Source organism: Mustelus asterias, chromosome 18 (genome assembly GCF_964213995.1).
Source record: "Mustelus asterias chromosome 18, sMusAst1.hap1.1, whole genome shotgun sequence".
Classification (NCBI taxonomy): Eukaryota; Metazoa; Chordata; class Chondrichthyes; order Carcharhiniformes; family Triakidae; genus Mustelus; species Mustelus asterias.
Genome location: NC_135818.1, coordinates 58,914,662 through 58,942,344, shown reverse-complemented (window position 1 = coordinate 58,942,344; position 27,683 = coordinate 58,914,662). Strand labels below are relative to the sequence as shown.

At 42.0% G+C, this 27,683-nt stretch overlaps 1 protein-coding gene across 2 annotated transcripts in view; it reads left to right on the top strand.

The window, feature by feature from the left end:
* Positions 1 to 27,683, top strand: part of tecpr2 (tectonin beta-propeller repeat containing 2) — an 89,170-nt gene that overhangs the window by 49,096 nt on the left and 12,391 nt on the right. For both annotated transcript variants that reach the window (XM_078234088.1, XM_078234087.1), the window contains exons 14-17: positions 5,613 to 5,853; positions 6,768 to 6,857; positions 12,719 to 12,952; positions 21,509 to 21,657. In XM_078234088.1, the coding sequence (XP_078090214.1) occupies positions 5,613 to 5,853; positions 6,768 to 6,857; positions 12,719 to 12,952; positions 21,509 to 21,657 (714 nt within the window). The remainder of the gene's footprint in view (positions 1 to 5,612; positions 5,854 to 6,767; positions 6,858 to 12,718; positions 12,953 to 21,508; positions 21,658 to 27,683) is intronic.

Below are 27,683 nucleotides of genomic sequence, written 5' to 3'. Positions count from 1 at the left end.
TGTTCTCACGTGAGATGATGGCATCTGTGTTGATGATCCGGCACGTCTTGCAGAGGTTGCTGTGGCAGGGTTGTGTGGTGTCGTGGTCACTGTTCTCCTGAAGGCTGGGTAGTTTGCTGCGGACAATGGTCTGTTTGAGGTTGCGTGGTTGTTTGAAGGCAAGAAGTGGGGGTGTGGGGATGGCCTTGGCGAGATGTTTGTCTTCATCAATGACATGTTGAAGGCTCCAGAGGAGATGCCGTAGCTTCTCCGCTCCGGGGAAGTACTGGACGACGAAGGGTACTCTGTCCACCGTGTCCCGTGTTTGTCTTCTGAGGAGGTCGGTGCGGTTTTTCGCTGTGGCGCTTCGGAACTGTTGATCGATGAGTCGAGCGCCATATCCTGTTCTTATGAGGGCATCTTTCAGCGTCTGGAGGTGTCTGTTCTATGAAAAATGATTGCATTGCAACTGGAAACTGGAGGTATTTTTCATAGAACAGAGAAAGCTAAGTGGTGACCTAATTGAGGTGTATAAAATTATGAAGGGCCTAGACAGGAAATGCTTGTTTCCCCTAGCTGAGATGTCCGTGACCAGGGACCTTAGATTTAAGATGATTGGTAGAAGGATTAGAGGGGGCATAAGGAAAAAGCTTTTCACCTAGAGGTTGGTGGGCATCTGGAATTCACTATTGAGGCTGAAACGTTCAGCTCATTTAAAAGGCATTTGGATCTACACCTGAAATACTGTAGCCTGCAAGGCTATGAACCAGGTGCTGAAAAATGGGATTAAAATGAGCGGCTAGTTTATTTTTTCTCCCTTTTTGGGTGGTGTGGACACAATGGGCTAAATGGCCTCTTTCTGCACTGTAACTTTTCTATGGTTCTATGCCAAGTGACAGTGAAGCTGTATAAAAGTCAGAGAAAATAAACCTTATCAGAAATGATAATTTAAGTCACTCATTCCATTATTTCCTCTTTGCACCATGTAAAGGCCCTGGTGATATAGGTGCGCTGGTATAATGGTGCAAGTCTCCCAAAGGAAATTGCCTTTGCTAAGCTGTCATTGAGAGAGGGTTGATGAGCAAAGCATTATGGTAGTTCTCCTTTAAGAAAACTAAATAAAAGTGGCGTCGGAAGTATCAGAGTTTTTTTTTTAAAAAGCACTGAGCAAATAATAATTCAACATCTCTAGTAGTGGAATGGATTTTTAATTATAAATTGTAGTTATTGTCTAATAATTGGAGCTAATTAGCCAAATAACAGTATTTTCCCCAAAATATAATTGACACACAGTTTCCAGTTGCAATGCAATCATGCCAGTACCTAAAGGTGTAAAACCAAATTGTTGTTGATTGAAAATTTTCAAAGGTAATATATTTGTATCTCCAATTTAAAAGCTATTGCTTTTTGTGCTAGTGTGGGGGGAAAATAATGCTGTTAGAAAGTGGATTATTTTTCCAAAGTATAGATAAGCACTTTTTATTGCATTCCTTGACTAAGCACAGTGGAATGCTTTTCTGTGCAATATGTTATAATGAACTTGAGGGATTACTTGAGGGATATTTCATACTGTGGTGCCAATAATATTTAAATAAGAAACAATGATTTATTTAGAGAAAATGATGCTCTTTGGATACTATTATTGTTCACATGAAGATCAATAAACCCAAAGAACCTAATTTACCAAACAATTTAACAAATAACTCCAGTGGGAAAGAATTTGTAAGATTTCACCTTTTTATAGCTTTTACTTCAACAAACAAACCCAAATCACCATAAATGAAACATGAACTAACAGGTAAATCGTGGTCGATATCTATTACACAGGAAATGGAGACAGCAAAGATAGACCTCTCGGATTCATCAGTAAGCCCATTCAGCATTTATGGCAGCAATTTCAGTCATATAGTGCCCTTCAAGATTCTGATCTTCCTCTGGAAATTTCCAGCTCTTTTTCCTCAATGATTTAGCCAGCGATTCTCATCCAACAGCAGTTTTCAGTTAACTTAGGATCCACAGGTACTATCTTCAACAAATTGATGCACTTTTCTAGAATTTGTCAGTTCTGCTTCTGTCGATCTTTGTTGTGTGGATTCACCAGAATTACCTTTTGTCAGAGCTGTCGCTAATGACCTTGTGCAATGTACAACTAATCCTGGTCATTCTATTATTTTAAAGTAACAGAAACAGGAGCAGCAATCTTTTATGTGTGCTTATCTTCAGCTCAGGGATCTAGCCTACGGGCTCCCCCTTTTTCAGCCACTGCGCCACCACCACCACTGCCTGAAGAACGCAATCACGTGGGCCAGTACAATCCTCTGTTTTCAGGTCCTTTTTCACCAGTGCAGGTGCACAAGGATATGGCCTGTGAATGTTCCCAATACTGACCTGCAGGAGGAACCTGCTGTAGGCTCCTCCAATGCTTCAAAGCAATAGAATCCCCAGCTCTCTTCCCAAAGATGCACCTCGCTCTCAATGACCACACGCTGTTTCTCTCATTCAATCTTGTTAATGCAGACAGCGAACACAATGTCTTCATTCCACTTCTGTATGTTGGTTTCCATATTGCCAGGCTGCCACTTCACTTGCGAATGATCACACGACTGCTGCCTGGCTTGGGTTCACAGAACAGCTCAGAGGCTGGCTCTGAGACGCGGGTGCAGTGTGCGACTTCTTCCTGCTCCGTTTCTGCCAATTCCATCGCAATACCTTCAGATACCTTAAAGTATTGTTCATTGTTATTACAGTCCACAATTCTATTAATGTTATTAAATCACTCCCCATTTTTGGTCTAACTGCAGCTAAGGGAGCGAATGGGCAGCCCACTCTTAAGCAGCTGCATTTGACCCCATGGGGAACCATCTGAGTGTAATTAGTTCCTCCACTTCTCCAGGGAGAAACAATGACCTCAATTTCACACAGCTCCATAAACAACCTTAGAGCAGGAATTAAATCTGCACCTGCTCCTTACTCAGTGCACTGAGCATTAACTCTTGGACTTAATACCATGTTCTGTTGTGTGTTTGACCTCCTCCTCTCCCTTACTGCCAACATTCATTTAAAAATGTATGTTGTGTTTGAAATGTAATACATATAAATTTATCAACAAACGTTCTCATTGCTTTTACATGGGAGAAAAAAAGAGGCATGAATTTAACATAGCACAGAACTTACCCCAGGGGTACAATGCCATGTCATAGAACATAGAACAGTACAGCACAGAACAGGCCCTTCGGCCCACGATGTTGTGCCGAGCTTTATCTGAAACCAAGATCAAGCTATCCCACTCCCTATCATCCTGGTGTGCTCCATGTGCCTATCCAATAACCGCTTAAATGTTCCTAAAGTGTCTGACTCCACTATCACTGCAGGCAGTCCATTCCACACCCCAACCACTCTCTGCGTAAAGAACCTACCTCTGATATCCTTCCTATATCTCCCACCATGAACCCTAATATAGTTATGCCCCCTTGTAATAGCTCCATCCACCCGAGGAAATAGTCTTTGAACGTTCACTCTATCTATCCCCTTCATCATTTTATAAACCTCTATTAAGTCTCCCCTCAGCCTCCTCCGCTCCAGAGAGAACAGCCCTAGCTCCCTCAACCTTTCCTCATAAGACCTACCCTCCAAACCAGGCAGCATCCTGGTAAATCTCCTCTGCACTCTTTCCAGCGCTTCCACATCCTTCTTATAGTGAGGTGACCAGAACTGCACACAATATTCCAAATGTGGTCCTACCAAGGTCCTGTACAGTTGCAGCATAACCCCACGGCTCTTAAACTCCAACCCCCTGTTAATAAAAGCTAACACACTATAGGCCTTCTTCACAGCTCTATCCACTTGAGTGGCAACCTTTAGAGATCTGTGGATATGGACCCCAAGATCTCTCTGTTCCTCCACAGTCTTCAGAACCCTACCTTTGACCCTGTAATCCACATTTAAATTAGTCCTACCAAAATGAATCACCTCACATTTATCAGGGTTAAACTCCATTTGCCATTTTTCAGCCCAGCTTTGCATCCTATCTATGTCTCTTTGCAGCCTACAACAGCCTTCCACCTCATCCACTACTCCACCAATCTTGGTGTCATCAGCAAATTTACTGATCCACCCTTCAGCCCCCTCCTCTAAGTCATTAATAAAAATCACAAAGAGCAGAGGACCAAGCACTGATCCCTGTGGCACTCCGCTAGCAACCTGCCTCCAGTCTGAAATTTTTTTTAACTGCCTATATATGTCCTATATAGGCAGTTAACCCCTCTCAACAGACAAGGTGTGTCTTGGAAGATTGTGTCCTAACTGGCCACCTACCTCCCGCCCACTTCATGCAGCATGTTAATGCCATTGTTAAATTTCCTTTACATTCACATCTCACTGACCAGCTCCCCACTTGAAATGGGTTTACTCTTCGGTAAGGAAGCAGTCTGTGCCTACATGTAGCAAGACTTGGATAACATTCAGGTTTGGGCTGATAAGTGGCAAATAACATTTGCAGCACACAAGTGTCAGGCAATGACCACCTCTAACAAGAGAATCTAGCCATCCCCCCTTGACATTTAAGGTCATTGCTATCATTGAATCCCCACCGTCAAGATCCTGACAGGGTTAACTATTGACCAGAAACTTAATTGGACCAAATACAATGGCTGCAAAAGCAGATTAGACACCATGAATTTTGCAGCAAATAACTCACATCTGACTCCCCAGAGCCTGTCCACCTGAAACACACTAGTCAGGTTTGAGATTAAATACTCTCCACTTGCCTGGATTAGTGTAACTCTAACAATGCTCAAGAAGCTTGACACCATCCGGGGAAAGCGGCCCGCCTGATTGTACGCCATCTACACTGCAGGAACTCACCAAGGCTCCTTAGACAACATCTTTTAAACCCACAACCACTACCATCTAGAAGGACAAGAGTATCAGAATGCTGCCACCTGGAAATTCTCCTCCAAGCCACTGTCCATCCTGACTTGGAAATAAGTTCCTTCAATGTCCCTGGGTCAAAATCCTGAAACTCCCTAACTCCCTCCTGTGCCAAAATGTGAGACTGGTGGTACCACTTGGCTGGATAAGGCTGTGTTCTGATCCAGTTTACAAAATGCAGTAATGGTGGTTTATTGGTACGTTGCTATCTATTCTCAATTCAGTGTCAAGTATTGAATCTTAAAGTTCAGGGATTTGAGAAAAGGTAACTAAAGGTGCTCTTATTACCTTATTACTTAGTGCTATTCTCCTGCCTTTTCCCTTGCACATTGTTTCTATTCAAATAATCATCAAATGCCCTCTTGAATGTCTCGAGTGAACCTGCCTCCACTACATTTTCAAGCAGTAGATTCCAGACCAAATCACTCAGCGTGATAAGGCTTTTTTCCTACATCATGGTTGCATTCTCTAGAATTACATTGTACAGCATATTTAGATAAACTTTGCCTAGTGCATGGTTGGTAGAAATTCACTTAAATCCTAATTTGTGGATTTGGGAACCATAGGAATATTTTTCTGATACTTTGTAATTTTTTTCTAGAAATAAACCAAAGTATTAGAAACATGCTTTTCCAAAACAGCATATTTTGAAAGAGAAAGTTATGTGGTAGCTTGTTTCTTTAAAAAAAAAATTTGTATTATAGGTGAGCATAACGGATTACGTGGTCTTCGACCAGTGCAACATCTTCCAGACAATAATCCATGCAACACATAGCGTAGCCACCGTTGCTCAGGCTCCAGTAGAAAAAGTAGCGGACAAACTGAGAGGTGCCTTATGGTCGCAACAGCCTCCATCTCAACCAAGTCTCATCAGCGTCAACAGTAGTGGTGTATGGATTACATCGGGAAAAAATGAATTCCACGTGGCAAAGGGCAATCTATTAGGTTGGTCGGTCTTTTGAAGTATGAACGAAATTTAGTGAAACTGTTTTTCCGTTGTGAGTTACCAAATTTTAAGAAAACATAATTATGTAGACATTTTATATTTTTGTATTTTATGTTTTTTGACCCATTATTTTATTCATTGAAGAATCCCTCAAATCTGCATGCAATGTATGATTCCTGACTAAGAGGACTAGTAGTAATCTCTTTGACTTTTGTAAGCTATTGGAAGGCGTGCTGCATTTTTGTGTAACCAGTGGTGTCACTCTCTGCCAACTTTCTGAGCTGCCAGTTTACCCACTGCTTTTCATCATGAAACCATTTTTGTGCAGACATCTTCTACAAGAGCAGATACCCACCTTTTTATCTTCGATAAAGCTTCATCGGAAAAATATTCCTGGAAAAATAATTTTCAATTTATTTGGAGTATTTTTAACCAGTCAGCAGTTGGTGCTGAGTTATGCCAACCAGAGATATCAGTGCAATTTTGCCCTGCCTTAAATATTTTAATACATAAGTGACCATTACAATGAAATGGGTGCTTACTTCCCAACTGTTTGACTACTTTACGAGTATCAGAAAATCCATCTGTCTCATTGCATATGTAAACTTTGAATGTTACAGCCTTTTCTAATTATAATCTTCTGTGTAGTTAATGATTTTGTTCATTGCAATCTTCAGTTGGATTAAATAATTCAACCTCGATGTATTAACTTTGAAGTGGAAATGTTCTAAAATCTAATTCCTTTGAGGGGGTTAACAATATGTTGCAACTAAAGAATAAGAATTAAAGAATGTGTTATAGTTCGGTGCTTGTTCCGAAGCGACTTGTTTTGTAATCATGCAGGATATCACATTTTGTTAGTTACCAATGCAAACTGAATTGGTAAGCTATTAAATATGATTCACTTTTACAGCTACATACTGGAAGACAGTTGTACCTCGAGGAACTGTGTCAGCTACAAAATGGGCTTTTGTCATGGCTTCCATGGCCCCTACCAAAAAAGGTTAGTGGCTGCCACATGCAGCTTTTGCTTATAGTTTGTGCAGTTTGTATCCCTTTTATATTGTAACTTTCACACAGACTAGACTAATTGCTTTGTACTATGGATATAAGAATATAAGGCAGTGTTAGATCTTCTATTTTTGTCTCTGCTGCCGCCTTGTGTGGTTCCAGAATTCCCTTGAATTGACTCCCCCTGTGTGCTCCAATGCAGACATTGGTACACTCCCTTGGGTGGCTTCTGGGAGAAGAAAAAGATTAAAAGGGAATTTTTTTTTAAAAAAGTACTGACACAAAAACTGAAAATGTTTGCTGTAAACAGATCTGTTTGTATCTGGAAGAAGAAAAGATGAGTAATTGATTTTGATGCAGATCCTTCATTAGAATTGGGAAGTCAACATGCTCTTTGAAGGTTGAGGCAGAGATTTGAAAGGAAACAAAGTGGATGTGTGTTGGGCTAGGCTCTGGGCCCTGATTCCACTCCTGTTCATCGATAAATGACGGACCCCTTGGGACTGCAGGCTAAGGAGCTTGTGAAATGAATTCATTATGATTTCTCTTGGACATTACTTGTCATGTAAAGCTATCCTGAATTTGGTGCTATTTAGCAATGTCACGAACAGGCCAAAGGATAGTTGTGTGAAAGGTGGAAAAATATCCCATACTGGTGCAAGTACAGAGTCCTCCTGCGAGTTGGGGCTAGGGCAGAATAGTGGTTAGTAAATTCTCAAAGTTTAGTTATGCTGAGGACAATTGTGCATGATCTCTGCAGGAAACTGTGTTTTCTTTGACACTGGATGCTTCACTCCCCAGCTCCAAAAGCCTGAAGTGTAAGTAAACAGTGGTTTGGGAATAGAGACCAAAGTGAGGGTCAAGGAGGACAACAGTTATTATACTTACTCCTATTAGAAGAAAGTGACCATGGATTTAATAGTTCACCCGCAGATTTTTCAAAGTAACAAAAAGGTGAAGAAAAGTCTAGATGACATACAAAGAACAATCTCAGTTGGGAAATCCAGCAGTATTAGAAAGGCAAGAAAAAAGTGAATATTGATCCAAATGGAAGAAAATTAAGGCCTGATATTTCAAAAATTAAACTTCAACCCAGCCAAGGATGCCAAGGAAAAGGATGAGATACTTGCAGCTACCTTGGTTGGAACCATCTCACGTACTCGCTCTCGTGCGCTTGCTCTCTATCAAGGACCCCCAGGCATTGGTATACAGTTATGCTTGGAAAGGTACTGCGGTGGTTTGCTGTTGCTGTCTGCGGGTTCTTGCTGACCAGGCAAACTCTCCTGCTCTTATCACCTGCCATCGACTTAGAAGCATTTGCAAGTTGTTAATAAACCTGTTTGAACCATCATTTGTGGTCATCAAGTCCCAAAGTAGGAATCAAACCCAGACCTTCTGGCTCAGTGGTAGGAACACCACAACTGTACCACCAGACTGATGGGAGCCATTAAGGATGTAGGCAGAGCACCCAAATGTAAGCTCATGGATGTATCAGAAACTTTCTTATTGGACAAGCAAGATGTAGAACATCTTCGAGGAGGCACAGTGATTGGCACTGCTGCCTCACAGCGCCAGGGACCCGGGTTCAATTCCGGCGTCGGGTCACTGTCTGTGCGGAGTTTGCACATTCTCCCCATGTCTGTGTGGGTTTCCTCCGGATGCCCTGGTTTCCTCCCACAATCCAAAGATGTGCGGGTTAGGTTGATTGGCCATGCTAAATTGCCCCTTCGTGTCTGTAGGACAAATATGATGGGTTACGGGAATAGTGCCTGGGTGGGTTTGTAGTTGGTGCAGAGTTGATGGGCCAAATGGCCTCCTCCTGCACTGTGGGGATTCTATGATTTATTTATACAAGTAGAAAGTAAAGGGGATTTAGCCATGTTTTGTTATATCTCACATCATTTAATAATTTTCTGTAACAGATTCTGTCCAACTGGGTCCAGTTATTTAAGAGAAATAGCTAACTACATTTCAAACTACTTGGAAACCATTACTGTGTAAAACTTCTTCTGTACCTGAATTTAATCAAACAGCATTACTGAAGTCTTAATAGTTACATCATTCTTTGCTGACCAGTTGCTTTCCTGTATGTGGCAGTGTTATGTTCAAGGCCACTGATTTGCACTTTCGTGATTAAAAATAGAATGCAGTCTCAACATTTTGGTAAAAATTCTGACGTAACAAGAAAAATTAATTATGCTCTGAATCACAGCCAACAGATTTACCTGCTCTTATTTTCATATCTTTCAATCTCATTCAGATATTTATTCAGATATTTATTCAGCTGTCTTTAAGCATGTTGATTGTGTTAAGTAATTTTGCTGTGCCATTTGCATATTCTATAAGCGTGAACGATTTCTTAAATTCCCTTCAGCCAGTTTAAGGTTCAAGATTTTGCACTATAACTCTTGCATCTGTTTTTTATTCATTCATGGGATATGGTTGTCACTGGCTAGGCTAACATTTATGGCCTCTCTCTAATTGCCCTTGAGAAGGTGATGGTGTGCTGCTGTCTTGAACCACTGCAGTCCATATGGTGTAGGTACACCTACCATGCTGTTAGGGAGGGAGTTCCAGGATTTTGACCCAGCGATAGTGAAGGAAGAGCAATATAGTAGAGCTGTATAAATTATTCAAATAGAGATTTGCATTTCATTAGCGGGCCTGGGACTGAAGTCTCTGGGCCCACTGGGCAATGCCAAGGGGGTGGGGCCTACAGGGGGCAGGGCTTCGAGGGTGCGGTCAGTGGGGGAGGGGTGTCCTGCTGCCACTCTGCACTGAGATCAATGATAGAGGGAGGGAGGACAGCGATCGAGCCTGGCCATTGGGGTTGGGAGGAGGGTTGGGGGGGGGTTGGGTCGGCCTGCCGGGTGTGTTGGAGCTGCGGGGGATGGGGTTGAGGGAGGTGTCAGGAGATCGGAACTGCCAGGGGTAGATCAAAGTGGGCTGGAGGGGGTCGGGCTGGCCCAGACACGTCAGGGAGGCCAGCGGTCAGGCCATTGGGGGGGATTGGTGGGCCAACGATGGTGGGTTGCTGTGCTGGCCAGTGATTAGGAGATCTTCAATGCGGGGCTACTTCCGCATGTGCCGATCTTTGCGCATGCGCAGTGGCCTGTTCAGTGCTATCCTGCTGCCCTCTCCAGCGGGAATAGGCCCTGCTCACAAATTTCTAACAGGATTCTCAATAGGGCTCTCTGTGATGCACAGAGTGTGGGAGATTAATTTTGAAAGTCCCGCTGAAAAAACAGCGCGATTTACTCCAGTTTTTACGTGAATTTAACACTTCTGGTTTTTTTTGGGAGAATCCCACCCAAGGTGTCTAAAGTTTAACACGTCTTACATGTGAACTTTCCTACATGTATGTATGATTTATAACAATTGCTTGTGAATTACAACTAAACTCCCCTGATGTATCACATCATTTAATTAGTCATGTTGTTGACAGCATCACAGTGACTGGGTGCTTTCAGTGAATGTGTAGTAAACACATCTAAATCCTTTTTCCTTTCCACCTTTGCTAATAGGCATGTGCGACCTTTGAGTGCAAAAAATCAATGTCTGCCAGCTCACTGGATACCTTCCATGGCTGGTGGCTACTACGTACCATTTCTATATTATTTCCTTTGGTTTTATTGTTTAAGTTTAATCTTCTATCAGTTGGGTTGGTGAAGCCCTCCCAGATTCTCTGGTGCTCTCAAGGAAAAGACAGCTGATGATTGGACTTCTCCCAATCTCTTAGTTGTCAATCCATTCCAAAGTGCGATCCAATCACTTTGTACATTTTGTACATTAATTATTTAGTGTGAGCTACTTTGCATTCGAAGCCATTTTTGTGTGCTTTAGCCCATTGTGTACACTCAATTTTTTTTGTCAGACTTCTCAAATGCTGTAATATGCTGCACTGTGAAATTTTGGTAACGAGGATTTCTACCTGAAATTCTCCAAAATCATGACTGGGCACTTGTTCTTAATTATGCAATTGGCAAATGCAGGACAGATGCTGCATCACTGGAAGAAAATAATAAGTGAATCTAGTAGATGGTTTGATTTTTATTTCAGTTTTACCAGAAGAAAGGCTTTGTCCTTCTCTCCAATCACAACCTACTTGTCATTATTTGCTTCACTGCAAGAAATGAATTGGTACTGATTCAAACTCTGTCAATACAGTTGGACAGGCCATGAATCACGATTCAGAAACAGAGCAACAATCACGCTTTGTGTTCCTCTATAGCCAAATTTTGAATATAACTGATTTAGTTCAGGTATCCTGGATACATCCGCTGTCAGTCTGCTCTAGTCACTTGACCACAAAGGGGCGGCACGGTAGCACAGTGGTTAGCACTGCTGCTTCACAGCTCCAGGGTCCCGGGTTCGATTCCCTGCTCGGGTCACTGTCTGTGTGGAGTTTGCACATTCTCCTCGTGTCTGCGTGGGTTTCCTCCGGGTGCTCCGGTTTCCTCCCACAGTCCAAAGATGTGTGGGTTAGGTTGATTGGCCAGGTTAAAAATTGTCCCTGAGATGCGTAGTTAGAGGGATTAGCGGGTAAATATGTGGGGGTAGGGCCTGGGTGGGATTGTGGTCGGTGCAGACTCGATGGGCCGAATGGCCTCCTTCTGCACTGTAGGGTTTCTATTCTATTCTATTCTAAAGTGATATATTATAGTAAAACTTAATAATGTACCCAACTCTATCATTTGTGCATAGTACCGGGGTAGTTACAAATTGATCCCTGAAGAAGTTTTTCAAACAAGGTAAAGGGTAATGAATACCAGCTTTGCTCGTGACACCCAGATCCCATGAGTGGATAAAATAAAACCTTTCCCAAATTGTCCATTCTATTTAGAACCACTGACTGTTGCATAGAACCACCAACCCAGTTTTGCAAAGAGCAAGGTAATTTACCATTTAGCTCCATGAGCCTCAGTCCAGGTAAATTAACTCCACGACGTAGTTATCAGCTACAAACTTAGTAACTTCAACACTTTCCAAAACATGATTCATTGCTTCTAAAACCTAATTTTAAAACCAGGTTTAAAATTGCTTGCGTCAATTTTTTAAACGTATCCCAAAAAAACCTATTGAATGCAACTGAGATTTGTAAGCAGCACAGACATAGAAAGAGGAGAGGTTATATCTACATTAAACAGGATGTAAATCCAAAGACACCAGATAGAATGGCAAAGCTGGCCACACACTCTCTTAGCCGTGGAGCTCTCTTCCAGACACTATGTGGAAAATGGTTGCTAGAATGCACAAGTTTAGGTTCTGAACTAGCAGTCCCCTTTTGATCCAGGTTTGCTGGGCATGTATTGGGCTGAAAAATCCAATACCTGTCAGTGTCCCCTGTATTATTTCTTCAAAGCTTTATGATGCTAATACCACTGGGGTGAATGGAATTAAGGTACCAATCAGCCATGATATTCCATGGTGGAATAGTCTCAAAAGGCTGAATGACCTATTCCTGTTTCGATTCTTTGAAAGCTCTTTACTTACATTTAACTCTGGCTCCACCCTTGTGGTGCTGTAAAATATGTGGGTGTGATGGGAACTATTAACCTGCAGTAATGGCTTTTTTTCTTCAAAATGACCAAATCCTAAAGTAAACATAGGTTTTATTTTTTTGAATGATTTGCATTACGCATTAGTAAATGATAGCTGTGGAATAGATTGCTTGATTAAGGGTCTTTATTTCTTTACACTTACCCTGATTGGCCCATCCATGTTACAACTTCCCTCTAATTTATGGAAATCTCCATGGTGCTTATTGTCTGTACTTGAACTCACAGGATAATTGGATCATGGGACTGTATTAATAATGAAAATGATTCTCCTGTATTGTAACTTCTTCTGTAGGAAGTTTTCTGTGGCTTGGACAAAGCAACAAGGACCTCTTTTGCATCAGTGATCAAAATCCTGAGTTTCGACCCTCTACTGTACAATTACCGCCTGACATAGAGATGGTACAGATTTCCGCCAACCACGATGCATTATGGGGCCTGGACTTGAAGGGTAAAATACATATAAGGACCTTGTCAGAAAACTGCCCAAGTGGCATGCACTGGACCAAACTGGATCTTACACAGTTAGGTAAGATTATTTTTTTATAAACACCTTTTCGTTACAATGTTTTTCCTTTATTTGCTGATGAGTTGTATCACATATGGGGTCCTCTGGCATTCCACTTGTGCCCAAATATGTCTGCTCTTTTTTTCCTACACATTCATTACACTTTTATGATGCTTCTCTCTTCTACATTCATCTTCTTCTAGTCTTCTGAAAATGTTTAAAAGCATCAAACCCAAGACCCTGTCTGTTTTTGGAAACTTGTGAAATTTCACAGAATGATTTGATTTATTATTGTCACATGTATTTAGCATACAGTGAAAAGTATTGTTTCTTGCACGCTATACAAACAAAGCATACCGTTCGTAGAGAAGGAAACGAGAGAGTGCAGTAAGTAGTGTTACAGTCATAGCTAAAGTGTAGAGAAAGATCAACTTAATGCAAGAGAAGTCCATTCAAAAGTCTGGCAGTAGCAGGGAAGAAGCTGTTCTTGAGTCGGTTGGTACATGACCACAGACTTTTGTATCTTTTTCCTGACGAAAGAAAGTGGAAGAGAGAATGTCCGGGGTGCGTGGGATTCTTAATTGTGCTGGCTGCTTTGCCGAGGCAGTGGGAAGTGTAGACAGAGTCAATGGATGGGAGGCTGGTTTGCATGATGGATTGGGCTACATTCATGACCTTTTGTAGTTCCTTACAGTCTTGGGCAGAGCAGGGGCCATACCAAGCTGTGATACAACCAGAAAGAATGCTTTCTATGGTGCATCTGTAAAAGTTGGTGAGAGTCATAGCTGACGTGCCAAATTTCCTTTGTCTTCTGAGAACGTAGAAGCGTTGGTAGGCTTTCTTTACTATAGTGTTGGCATGGGGGGGACCAGGACAGGTTGTTGGTGATCTGGACACCTAAAAACTTGAAGCTCTCGACCCTTTCTACTTGTCCCCGTTGATGTAGACTGGGCATGTTCTCCTTTACGCTTCCTGAAGTCGATGACAATCTCCTTCATTTTGTTGAAATTGAGGGATAGATTATTGTTGCTGCACCAGTTTACCAGATTCTCTATCTCATTCCTGTACTCTGACTCATCATTGTATGAGATCCAACCCACTATGGTGGTGTCGTCAGCAAACTTGAAAATCGAATTGAAGGGGAATTTGGCCACACCGTCATAGGTGTATCAGGGGTATTGTAGGGAGCTGAGAACACAGCCTTATGGGCCACCGGTGTTGAGGATGATCATAGAGGTGGTGTTGTTGCCTATCCTTACTGATTGTGGTCTGTGAGTTAGGAAGTTCAGGATCCAGTCGCAGAGGGAGGTGCCAATGCCCAGGCCACGGAGTTGGAAGATGAGTTTCGTGGGAATAATGGTGTTGAAGGCTGAGCTGTAGTCAATAAATAACAGTCTGACATAGGTGTCTTTGTTATCCAGGTGTTCCAGGGTTGAGTGCAGGGCCAGGGGGATGGCATCTGCTGCAGCAGTAGGCAAACTGTAGTGGATCCAGGTAGTCTGGGAGGCTGGAATTGATTTGTGCCATGACCAGCCTTTCGAAGCACTTCATAATGATGGATGTCAGAGCCACCGGCTGATAGTCATTAAGGCACGCTGCTTGGTTTTTTCTTAGGTACAGGGATGATGGTTGTCTTCTTGAAGCAGCTCGGGACCTCAGATTGTTGTAAAGAGAGGTTGAAAATGCCTGCGAATACCCCCACCAGCTGATCCGCGCAGGATCTGAGTGCCCGTCCGGGTACCCCATCCGTGCCAGTCGCTTTCCGTGGGTTAACTTTTGAGAAAGCTGCTCTGACATCTGCAATGGTGACCCTCATACAGGTTCATCCAGGGCTTCCAGGGTGGAGGGCATGCTCTCGCTGACCTTTTGCTCAAAACGGGCGTAGAATGCATTGATCTCATCAGGGAGGGGTGCGTTGGAGCCGACGATTTTACATCTACATCTTGTAGCCTGTTATGTCTTGCAGACCTTGCCATAGTCGCTGGGGGTCGGTGTGGCTAGCCTGGGACTCTAGCTTGGTCCTAGAATGGCTCTCACCGGTATCTAGTTAGTCCTATTCAGTGTGAGCAATGTCAGGTAAAAGTCTTTGCTTGGCAGTCATGGCCATTCCAGAGCTTTTTGTTTGTAAGACTAGTGTAAGCAGGTTGCATTATGTGGTACCTCTTAACGTAAACAGCCCAAGATGCTTCATCATAGTGTTATCAAACAAAATTGGACACCGAGCCACAAGATATTAGGACAGGTTTCCAAAAGCTTGAGCAGAAAGAGCTAGGTTTTAAGGAGCATTTTACGGAAGGAAAAAGAGGTTGAAAGGTGGCAAGGTTTAGCGGTAGAATTTCAAACTAGGGACCAAGGCAACTGAAGGTGGTGCTGTCAGTGGTGGAATTGTTAAATGTGCAAGAGGCCAGAGATAGAGGAGCACAAAGTGCTCAAAGGTTTTGGGGCTGGCAGAGATTACAGAGCTAGGATAAAGATATCATTTAGTTATCTGTCAACATTGTAGTTGGAGTACTCTCAAAAAAATGTGGGGGGATAGAAGTGGATATCTCCTCTAGTTAGTGATCAGCAACGCGTGTTGACAAAACAGACAAGATCTGATACCAAAGCAAAGTACTGTAGATGTTAAAAATCTGAAATAAAACAAAATGTTGGAAATATTCAGGTCAGGCAGCAACTGTGGAGAGAGTTAACATTTCAGGTCAGGTGAAAGTCACATCTCAAGCAGTGACTCTGTTTTTTGTTCCATAGGCTCACTGCCTGACAAATTCCACATTTACAGCATTGTCTGTTTTTATTATAGAAATTAGTTGGCTGATTGAAGCTGTTTAACCATTAATTGGCTCAAGTGTCTTATTCTAATCCAAACTTCAAATAGGCTCAAGCCCCAACCTTCAAAGAACAAAGAAAATAACAGCACAGGAACAGGCCCTTTGGCCCTCCAAGTCTGCACCAACTATGCTGTCTGATTGAACTAAAGCTCCCTACCCTTCCGGGGACCATATCTCTCTATTCCCATTCTATTCATGTATTTGTCAAGCCCCTGAAAAATCATTATCGTATCTGCTTCCACTACCTTCCCCAGCAGCGAGTTCCAGGCACCCACCACCCTCGGTGTATAAAAAGTTTGCCTCGTACATCTCCTTTAAACCTTGCTCCTCGCACCTTAAACTTATGCTCCCTAGTACCCTAGTAATTGACTCTTCCACCCTGGAAAAAAGCTTCCGACTATCCACTCTGTCCATGCCCTCATAATCTTGTAGACTTCTATCAGGTCGCCCCCTCAACCTCTGTAGTCCCAGTGAGAACAAACCAGGTTTCTCCAACCTCTCCTCATACATAGCTAATGCCCTCTATACCAGGCAACATCCTGGTAAATATTTTCTGTATCCTCTCCAAAGCCTCCACATCCTTCTGGTAGTGTGGTGACCAGAATTGAACACACTATTCCAAGTGTGGCCTAACTAAGGTTCTATAAAGCTGCAACATGGCTTGCCAAATTTTAAACTCAATGCCCTGGCCGATGAAGGCAAGGCAACCTTCATTTAATATTTTATCGCATTTCTTTAGAGATAATGGAATATCATCGATATTGTGAAATTCTGTATCTTGTCACAGCCAGTCGGTTTTTGGTGGCTGGGGGTTTGTTTGGAAGAGGTTTGTTGGGTTGATGACGGACAAAAACATGGCTGGAATTCTCCCCAAAAAATTCGAAGTGTTGAATTCACAGGAAAACTCGAGTAGTTCACACTGTTTTTTTCAGTGAGAGTTCACACTAGAATCTCTCTCACTCTGTGCAATGCAGAGGCCGCCAGTGTGAATATCATTAAATTTCAGGGGGCGGGGCCTATTCACGCTGGAGAGGCTGAAATCAGCAGTGGCCCTGAAATGTCAGCTTTTCGTTTGCTGGCCAGCTCAAGACCCCTCAAACAGTGACGATCCCCCTCCACACTCTGCAGGCAGACCACCCCGCCCCCCTCCCCCAAACTGACCACACCTTACCCCCTACCCCCCTTCCCCCAGCCTTCCCAATTGCTGGCCTCCCTCCAGCCCCCATCAATTGCAATGGCAGAGTGGCAGCGGGAGCCCCATGCCCACCGATCGCCCCCTAGGCCCCGCCTCTAGCCCCCCCAATAGGCCCTGCCCCATGTCTGATGGGCAGTGCCAAGGTGCCCCCTAGGCATGAGCACTTTGTCCCTTTGGCAGTGCCAGGGGGCCCAGGCTAGCTCTGCCAGCCCCCCTCCCCCCTTCATTCCAGCGGGATCAGGCCGCTAGCCCCCCGAAAGTGGGGAGCCATTGTAATCCCCAAGGGAGTGAAACACTCTGGCAGGGTGGGAGAGGCTAGCGGGCCTGGAGAATTCAGTCCCGGGCCCGCTAATAGCATTTAAATAGTATGTAAGATACTATTTAAATGCTAGTCCCACCTCCCAGCCGACTTCCAGTGCCACGCAGACGTCGCTGGAAATCAGGGCCTGGGAGACGCAAGCACGGCACGAACGCTCGCGTGGACTCCGCGAATCGGCCGACGTGCGATTCTCCCGGCTCACTGCACCAAAAAAGTAGTCATGATGTGGAGATGCCGGCGTTGGACTGGGGTAAACACAGTAAGATGTTTGACAACACCAGGTTAAAGTCCAACAGGTTTATTTGGTAACAAAAGCCACTAGCTTTCGGAGCCTTAAGCCCCTTAGGTGAGTGGGAGAGGGGCTTAAGGCTCCGAAAGCTAGTGGCTTTTGCTACCAAATAAACCTGTTGGACTTTAACCTGGTGGTGTTAAACTTCTTGCCAAAAAATTAGCGCAGCGGGGTGAGAGAATCGCAACCCATATCTTTGATATAGCTTAATATTTGCAAGTTTGCAGGTGACATGGACATCAAGATTCCAGAAGCTGTGTGTTAACACCGTACTCGTATTCTATGCTAGTGTTACCATGATTTGTAATGTTTATGTTACAGGAATCTGTCAATTTGTGGTTTACAGCTCTGTCTAATGAAGGAATTTTCAAAATGCAATGGGTTTAATTCCTCAGAAGTTCTGACAAAAAGCTAAGATCCGTTTGGCTACATTGGACTCCATGAGGAATTTCCATAGGGGAATTTCACAGTAACTTCGTTCCAGTGTTAATGTAAGCCTTACTTGTGACAAATAAATTAACTTTAATTTATCATTTAGGGTTCAAGTTATCATGGGATTGCATTCTGTTTACAACAAATCAAAAATATACTTGCTTACAATTTGATAGGGTATTAGAAAAGCTCTAACATGTTTTGTTTGGACAGGTTTTACCTGGAAAAAACTTGACATTATGAGATACTTCATTGCACTGTATATATTTGCATATTTATTATCTTTTACACTTGAAACAGTTTGTAAGAGCGAATCCATTTCTGTCTTCCATGTTAACAGCCACCATGCAAATATTCATGAGCTGAGTTGCTGCTGGTCTGTAATCCGTGAGGGCTCTGCCAAAAGGCAGGTCCTTGGTTTGTAGAGTCGTTGCTAAGAGTAATTGTTAGCCCCAAGCTATGCAACTTAAAAAAATAAATACTTGATTATGATGGACACGGGCCACTTTGGGGGTAGTTTAGTATAACTATTATAAATGGTGTTCAAAAAGCAAAATTGAAGCATGTGTATTTCACCAGTTTAGACTCATTCATTTGATTCATTATTGTGTGAGGTGGTTTATGAGTGACTCTCTGTCATATCCTGAAATAGTCTTGACAGACTGGCCAGACTTAATTCCATAGTTTATTTGTGGCCTCCTATTACATAATATACCTCAACCAGTCAAGCCAGTGACTCTTCTGGCAGCACAGAATTCATAAATCAATCCAAAATCTCTAACGTTATAATCAAATGTATCAATAGAAATAGCAATGAAAGCAATGCAGGTAACGTGGGGATGTTGACCATTTTAATTGTAAGTGGCCAAGTGCGTGAACATTCTTCCATTACAAGAGCTTACTGTATGTTAGAACATTGGATGGAAAATGGAAACAGCAATGCAGAGTAGGTGTTATCTGAGCCTGTGTTTTGGATCACGGTGACGTTGTTTAAAATCAAAACACTTTAACAGCTGTGTCATCATGTGATTGCTCCAGTGATATCCAAAGCATATGACTTGTGGCATTTTGATAATTGCTGATGTGGTAATCTTGTGTGAAAAAACCTAAATGCCAGGCAGACTAATATTCACTAAGGTTTTTTTACATTCTGTTATTTAAATTGACTCTTTCATAAACAATTGTGAGACCTTGTCTGTCATTTTGTTACAGTAATCTGATTAGGTTAAGTCTTGGTCCTGTGATTGTACAAGTACTTAGAAATGAGCCAATTCTATAAAGGCCTTAAAATTTCTCAACATAAATATGGAAAGACACTGCACATGTCTCTACAAATCACCCAGGAATTCACTTAAAGATCAACACATACACGGGGTGCGTGGGGGTGTGTCTCGGGGGGGCGGGGGGGGTGCGTGTATGTGTCTTTCTTGGGGGGGGGGGTGCATATATGTGTATTTTTCAGGGGGTGCATGTCTGAGTATGCGGGGTGTCTGAGGGAAGGTGTGTCTGGGGTGAGGAATGTGTGTGTCTGTGTGGTGGGGGAGGGGGAATGTGTGTTTGTGTAGGGGGGGTGGTGTGTATGTCTGCGTGGGGGGGGGCGCGGGGGGGGAGGAATGTGCGTTTCTGCATGGGGCGGGGGGGTGGGGGTGTCCGTGCGGAGACCCATGCGGTATATTGGCTGCCATCCCTCCCTCAACAAATGTTCAGGTGGGATCTTGCTGTATCCAGAATACATTCACTTAAAATGTTTGCTGTTCAGAAGCAATGATGTGGTACGTGCAGTGCAATCCAAATCCCAAAGGGACACTTGGCAAGCTGTCACAACTATTTTCTAATTGTATTAATCTATGAGCAGATGTGTGAATTGAAGTCAGAAGGCACAAATTCCAGCAATACTTTTGGCAATTTTAAATATTAAATTAGGACATTTTTTAACTAAGGAAAACTTAAACGCACAATTACATTTACACCGTTAAAATTAGTCCTGCAAAAACGTTCCCCCCCAAAAAAGATTCTTTCTTTGTTAGACTCAAACATAAACACTTCTTTAGGCCACACTCCTTATAGATATTGAATCTATGAAAAAACGAGTAACATTCCCACACTGTTGCTGTAAGGAAAAGATGTCACGGGGCTGCATTCACTCACTCGTGAATGACTCATCCATCCCCATTGTTGACCCCAGAAATATTAAAAAATAATGCCCTCTTCTTCACAGTTGGGAAGCATTTTGAAATATTCTGAGGCCATGATCAGATAATATATAAACTAAAATTTATTCCTATATATGTTTATCTTCATCTCACAAGACTGACATTGAAACCACTGGTGCATCTGCATCAGTTATATGAGTGAAAGCATGGAGTACGTCTAAGAGACACAAAGTGATTTGTTTTTCATGTCAGTAAAAATACATTGTTTAAACATCTCTGCTTTATAATTTAATTATATTTGCTAGCTGATTCACTCTGCACACTTTTACGTAGTTGCAAAACATTATTCCGGAGACAGATGGAAGGGCTTCGTCATTACTGTAGCACAGTGCTGCTGATGGAATGTTAACCTTGAAATATTAGCTGTACGTGGCTTTGGAGATACTGCCTCCAGCTAAGTCGTCTGGAATATTGTACAGTACAATGTCTATTTTAGGATTTGTAGCATCTATCAGCGTGGTTAAATTTATTTTTTGTCACTTAAGCCGTTCTGTACTATAGCAAAGTTTTATGTTATTTTAAACAAATTGAAGAGTGTTCATTCTATTCTATATATTCAATTAATGCTCTCTAAATTAAACCAACGTAAGAGGCTAAGTCTATATATAGAATGTGTTGAATTGAACATACAATTTTGGCCTTCTCCACAATCCAGAGTGTTAAATTGAGTCTGCTTTATTAGTTAAGGTATACTGCTGTACTGTAGTATTTTTCAGTAATATGAAGCTAACTAATTTCTGGAATCTGGGACATGCCATTTCTGAAGAAAAATTGATCTTTTAAATAACACGGCATTGAAGCTATTTTCATTTATATTGCTTGTTTCAGGAGCACTTTTTATTTTGCTATGAATAACTCAGTTCGCCAGCTCAGTGTCAATTTAATTATAGAGCTTGGCTATTCCAGCTGCAGTCAAACGATAGCACATGGGCAATTCTGCTGATAATCAGTGCTTTAGTTCAAATCATTTGATGCTATTTTTCTCACTTCTAGCTTTTTGAACATTAACTAACTATCCCAGGCTATAGCTAATGTACGCAGAACAGAGGAAAGTGATACAAGTTAACTTCTCGCTCTCTCGCTCTTTTACGCACAGATTTAACCTCCCCTTTTCCACGAGTACAGAAGCCAGCCATAACTCCACACTTTTTTAGTCCAATTCCTCTGGATCATGACGGGGTGAAATTTGATGTGTGGAAATAATCAGCATTTCCCATTACTTCCAACCATATTTCTAACTTCAATGTAGGAGTTTTTCTTTTCAGGGCCTTCTGTTGTTAATAGTTTTTTTTCTCCTCCAGGAAGTATAAAACTAGCAAGCTTAGCATGTGGAGGTCAACATGTATGGGCTTGTGATGTTGATGGAATTATTTACTTCCGTGTGGGGACACAACCATTGAACCCCAGCATGATGCTGCCTGCATGGATAACCATTGAACCACCAGAGCAGGTAGGCACTCAAGATAAGATGCGTATTTTCTCTTTAGTTTTGACAGCAAGGGATGTCTGTGATGGGAAATGAAATGCTTCTGCACTTTGGCAGCCCAGCATCAAGATTACCCTGCTTACGTGTAAAGTCAAACTCACTGCCCACAGCTCCAAGAGTGTATCTTAACCTAAAAATCCAATGAATGCACCAATGTGCATTTTTCTATTTCCCAAATCAGCTGTATTTATCGCTTCTCAGACATGCTGTAAAAATTAGGGAAAATTTTGCACTGGATTGAAATACTTTTTTATTTTGTTAGCGGTAAGAGTGGTCAGTTAAAGAGATTATATCGGCCTGGGTTTTGCAGTTGGCAGCAAAGACACTCATTGTTTACCTCCCACCTCTCTCAGTAGACCCCCCCCCCCCCCAATAAATTCTGTAGGCTTCTCAGCATAGATTATCTCTAATCCAGTCTTTTCCTGTTCTGGTGCCCTCTGCAAGGATCTGAAGCATTTGTGAGAACAAGAAACAGCAAAACTCTTCAACCAATCAGACCGATGAACCCTTACTGACTCTCAAAATTACAGAATTTGTATAGTGTGAAGCGGATCGTTTAGCCCTTCGTACCTTCTCCAGCTCTCAAAATGAACAACTCTTCTAGTTCCATTTTCCCACCTTCTCCCTGTAACCCTGCGCATTATTTTCAGATAATCTAATTCTCTTTTGAACGCTTCAACTAATCCTGCTACAGCACTCTCTTGGGCAGAGCACTCCAGACCCTAACCACTTACTGTGGGGAAATTTTTTTTTTCTCATATCACCATTGTTTCTTTTACTAATTATTTTAAACTTGTGCCCTCTCATTCTTGATCCTTTCACAAGGTGGAACAGTTTCTATCTACTCTGTCCACACCCCTCATGATTTTGAAGAATCAAATTTCGGCTCAACTTTACTTTCTCGAAGGAAAATAGTCCTAGCTTCTTACAAAAGTCCTAAACTTCTTAATCTATTTTCATAATTGAAGTTCCTCATTCCAGGAAACATTCTCATGAATTTTTTCTGCACTCTCTCCAATGCCTTCGCATCCTTAAGTTCAGCGCCCAGAATTTGATCCAATATTCTAGCTAAGGCCAAACTAGGAACTTATGCAAGTTCAGCATAACCTCCTTGCTCTTGTACTCTATGCCCGTATTAGTGAAATCCTGGCGACGATATGCTTTACAAACAGCTTTCTCAGCCTATCCTGATATTTTCAGCACTTGGCCACACATGCACCCAGGTGCCTTTTCTCCTGCACCCCCTTTAAAATTACATCCTTGATTTTATACTGTCTCTTTCTATCAAAATGATCACTACACATTTCTCTGCATTAACCTTCATCTGCCAACTGTCCACCCATTCCATCAACTTGTCTATGTCCTTTTGAAATTCTACACTATCCTCCTGACAAATAGTCTACAATATAGATAAGGAAAAACAAATAGGACAAAGGGAGAGTGATAAAATAGACTGAAAAGGCAAAACACTTGTTAAAAAAATCTTCCAATCTTTCTGAGAGAATGAGACCCCGCACTTTAATTTTTTTTTTTCAGGGCCAGTGAGGTTGTTCAGCAGTAATTATCACTTATCACTCTATTTAAAATGTGCTCCTAAATAGACCAGCCACAATTCTTTTTGTAATTTTTAGTGTGAAGCCAGTATGCAGGTACAGCAAATTCACCCCTTTGAAATTATTTCAATGCCAAGGAATGTAACGATGCATCCTGTGGAGAAATGAGGTATCTCTGATGGACAATTTTGGTTTCTGCATTTGAGCGTGCATGTGCATGTGTCAGCATTAGGTGTCCGATTTGCCTCATTCTAATGCTGAATGTCGATAACCTCACCATTATTAATGCAAGATCTGGACTGTTGACATTTTAGTTGGAGGAAGACTGACATTTGGAAATTGAACCACGCATCCGAATGGAGATTTAATAATGCCAGTGATATTCAAGTTACTCAGAATGGGATTCACAAGGTTGTTCCCAGAATTGAGTGAATGCAACAATTAGTAAAGATTGAGTAAGCTGAAGGTCTCTTGCTGCAAAAGGGAAGTCTAAAAGAAGATTTGCTAGAAGTCTTATGAAGGTGTTAGATAGGGTGAATGTGGAGAAGCTGCGTGGTGAGAATGTGTAACTTGCTACCACATGATGTGGTTGAGGCGATTAGCATAGATGCGTTTAAAAGGAAGCTGCATAAGAACATGAGGGAGAAAGAAATAGGTTATGTTGACAGGGTAAGATGAAGCTCATATGGCTTATAAACACAGCATAGACACATTGAGCTAAGTGACCTGTTTATGTGCTCTAAAATTCTATTTCATTCTAATTCTTTAGCCTTCTCGTTTTTCTCTTTTGCCCCATTTGTGAAATGCTTAAGATTTTACAGGTGGTACCAATTGAGAAACAAGTACAATAATACCTTTGATAACTTTCTGAAGCTGCTGGCTCCATAACTACTTTTTCCAATTTTCCATCTTTTCTTCCCCACATACCCCTGCCCCATTTTCTCCCTACGTCTTTCAGAAGGCAATGACTCATCCAGTGGTATGGTTCCATAAATGCAACCTGTTATGTTTGAACTTAGACAGTGATTGTAGGCAGGCTGTTCAACTGTGGTGTGTGAGCATGATTATTTCTTTATCAGCATCAGTATGCACACTTTCCAGCAGAGATGATCAGGAAGCATGAAGCCTGATTGATTTCCCTTCATATTATTCCCACCTCCAAACCCAGGACAATGAGGTTAATGGTAGTTTTTCCTCTACTTTCCTAGTCGAGATCAATTAACTCTGTATTGAGTAGAAACTTTTCCAGTTTGTGTGGTCCTCCGCCATTCTGTTTAATTTACTCACAGGATACCTTAGTCTGTTAAAGCTTAATATTAAAAGGCTCCAGTTAATGAGTCACATTGCAATTTGATCCATGTTTAGAGCTAGAAATTCACTCTGAAGACCAAACGGTACACCTGGTAGCTTTATTTAGAAACAGCACTGGCATTTGTTCTACACCATAAGTCCCCAGGTCATGCAATTGGCTAGCTTAAAGACTGAGTGGAAATCCACGTCACTTGCAAATTGAACTCTTCAATCACACATTTTGTCTTAACTACAGCAAAGCATTGTAAATGGTACAGGCTGACTTTGAGTATACCTTGCGTTTTCTCATTCTGTGCACATCAACTGCATTAAGAGTAATTGAGAAATGCAAATTTTAAAAATTATTCCTGGGATGTGGGCATTGCTGGCTGGATCAGCATTTATTGCCCATCCCTAATTGCCCCTGAATTAAGTGGCCATTTCGGAAGACATTAAGAGACAGTCAGATTGCTGCAAGTCTGGTGTCACGTGTAGGCCAGACCAGGTAAGGATGGCTGATTTCCTTCCCTAAATGGGCATTAGTGAACCAGATGGGTTTTACGGCAATCAACAATGGTTCTATGGTCATTAGACTTTTAATTCCAGATGTTGGAGGATAAAAGATTCGAACCAGCATCTCCAGAGCATTGCCTTGGGTCTCAGGATTATAAATCCAATGATAGTGCCACTATGCCACTGTTGAACTGCTTCAATTGAGGTCAGAAAATCCAGGTGGAATTATAACCTAAAGCAACAGACAAGAATTTTCCTAAATCTGTAAACAACTCACAAATCAAGAGCGAGAATAGGCAAGAAAATTAGAAGATAACACTGGTGTGTTTTGTCTGCCGCTTTACATGATTGCCTGGAGAAGTATTCAAAGGGACTATTCTTGGCCTCTCCCTTTCTACATTTTTATATGTTGCCTCGTGGCACAGTAACTGTGGACAAGGGGTTAATTTCCAAATGTATGCCAAATTCACCCTGCTCTGTCTCACCATGGTCACTTCTATATCGATATACTGCTCTCAAACAGCAAGCCGACTGAGCAAAGACTTTGTCAAAGAGGTGAATTTTCAAGGACCTGAAAGAACACATATATATACTGATATTTATTTATATATACAAATCTCCTAAACTTGTGGAGGTTGTGGCGTAGTGGTATTGTTGCTGAACTGGTAATCCAGAGACCCAGGGTAATGCTCTGAGAACCCAGGTTCGAATCCCACCATGGCAGATGGTGAGATTTGGATTCAATAAAAACCTACTGATGACCAAGAAACCATTGTCGATTGGCGTAAAAACCCATCTGGTTCACTAAAGTCCTTTAGGGAAGGAAATCTGCCATCTTTGACTGGTCTGGCCTACACGTGACTCCAGATACACAGCAATGTGGCTGGCTCTTAAATGCTCCTCTGGGATGAGCAATAAATACTGGTCCAGCCAGTGATGTCCACGCCCCATGAACGAATTTTTTTTAAAAAACTTCTTGTTGAAGGATAAGTGAAGTTACACGGTGGCACAGTGGTTAGCACTGCTGCCTCACAGCGCCAGCGACCCGGGTTTGATTCCCAGCTTGGGTCACTGTCTGTGCAGAGTTTGCATATTCTCCCCATGTCTGCGTGGGTTTCCTCCGGGTGCTCCGGTTTCCTCCCACAGTCTGAAAGACGTGCTAGTTACTTGCATTGACCCAAACAGGCGGCGTAGTGTGGCAACCAGGGGAATTTCACAGTAACTTCATGGCAGCATTAATGTAAGATTTGCTTGTGACTAATAAATAAACTTTATTTTATGCCTATGAATTAATTACATCAAAACTTGGCTTCCCAAGTTATCTTGTCTCAGCATTTCTGGTAATCCTAGCGTTTATGCTACCAACCCCCCTTCAGGTTCCACACAATCTCTTGAGTAATAGAATTATTTGTTTCTTGGTGACTTTCAAAGTCAGACACCAGAAATGAACTAAAAATTAGAATTATAGTTAGCTCGCATTAACTTAAACATAAAAGTATATACAGAATTAGATAATAAGGCTAGTTCAATTATATCATAGTGATTCAGATGTAACTGATAAATTTGCCGTTTAGTTCTAAGATTAATACAAATTGATGAAATTAATGTAGGATTAGATTCTATAAATGGCCAGGTTACAACATTAGGTAGCCAGTATATTAAATAGATTAAGGTCTAGCTGCTAGGAGTTAGCAGTATTTCCAGAGCTTGTATGACTTTGTCCTTATGAGCTGATGTAGATGAATTGGTTGCCTCACCTTCCTCTGGGAGGATAGTGTTAGTCTCCTGAGACATAATAGTGACGTCCAATCCTGTTAGATTCACTGCTCCTGGGTAAATCCATCTCCTGCACAGGCAGCTGTATCTAGACTAACTGCTGTACATTTCCTGCCCTTTGACTTTGGGGAAAAAACAATTGGATCTAAATGACATACTTTCAATCTTCTCTCTCCCAGAGAAGCACATTCCTAATTTACAGATTCACCCACCCACGTATTCTGGATAAAGCATGACAAAATTAGCTTAAAACCTAATGCCTCCGCTCCAGTGTCAAGAACACTATCGTGCACATCCATAATTTCCAAATACAATTCTCCAATTGCGTTGACCAATCTATCGGATATTGAAAAGCTCAATCTTTTTGCTGTCAGTCACCCCACACAGCCCTGTTGATCCCCCTTCAGATAACATGCCGATTAATGTCGCACTTTCACCAAGATATACAAGATCACTTGTTCACTCATTGCTTCCAGCCATCGCTAAGAAACAGCCTCCAATCTTTATTTCGGATTTTTAATTGCGTTGTGCATGAATTTGTTTTGTAACATAAAAAGCTTCAGCATTGCAGCAAGATGCAATGTTGCCAGTTCAATGAAGCAGCAAATTGAACGTTTGCTTTGTGAGTGTCCTTAACTTTGTAAGACTAAACACTATTGTGAAGGCAGATTGAAGCCGTAGGTTTCTTGTGTTCATCGAAAATCATGCTGTTGGGAAGGCAGATTGTGAACTCTGATTCCGTGTAACGTCTGAAAACGCAGTGTGAAAAGTAATTCTAATTAGGTTTCCTTTTCAGTTCAAAAATCATCCTTCAGAGGGATTTAAAACAAACTTGTACAATTGGTGGTTAGCTCGTAG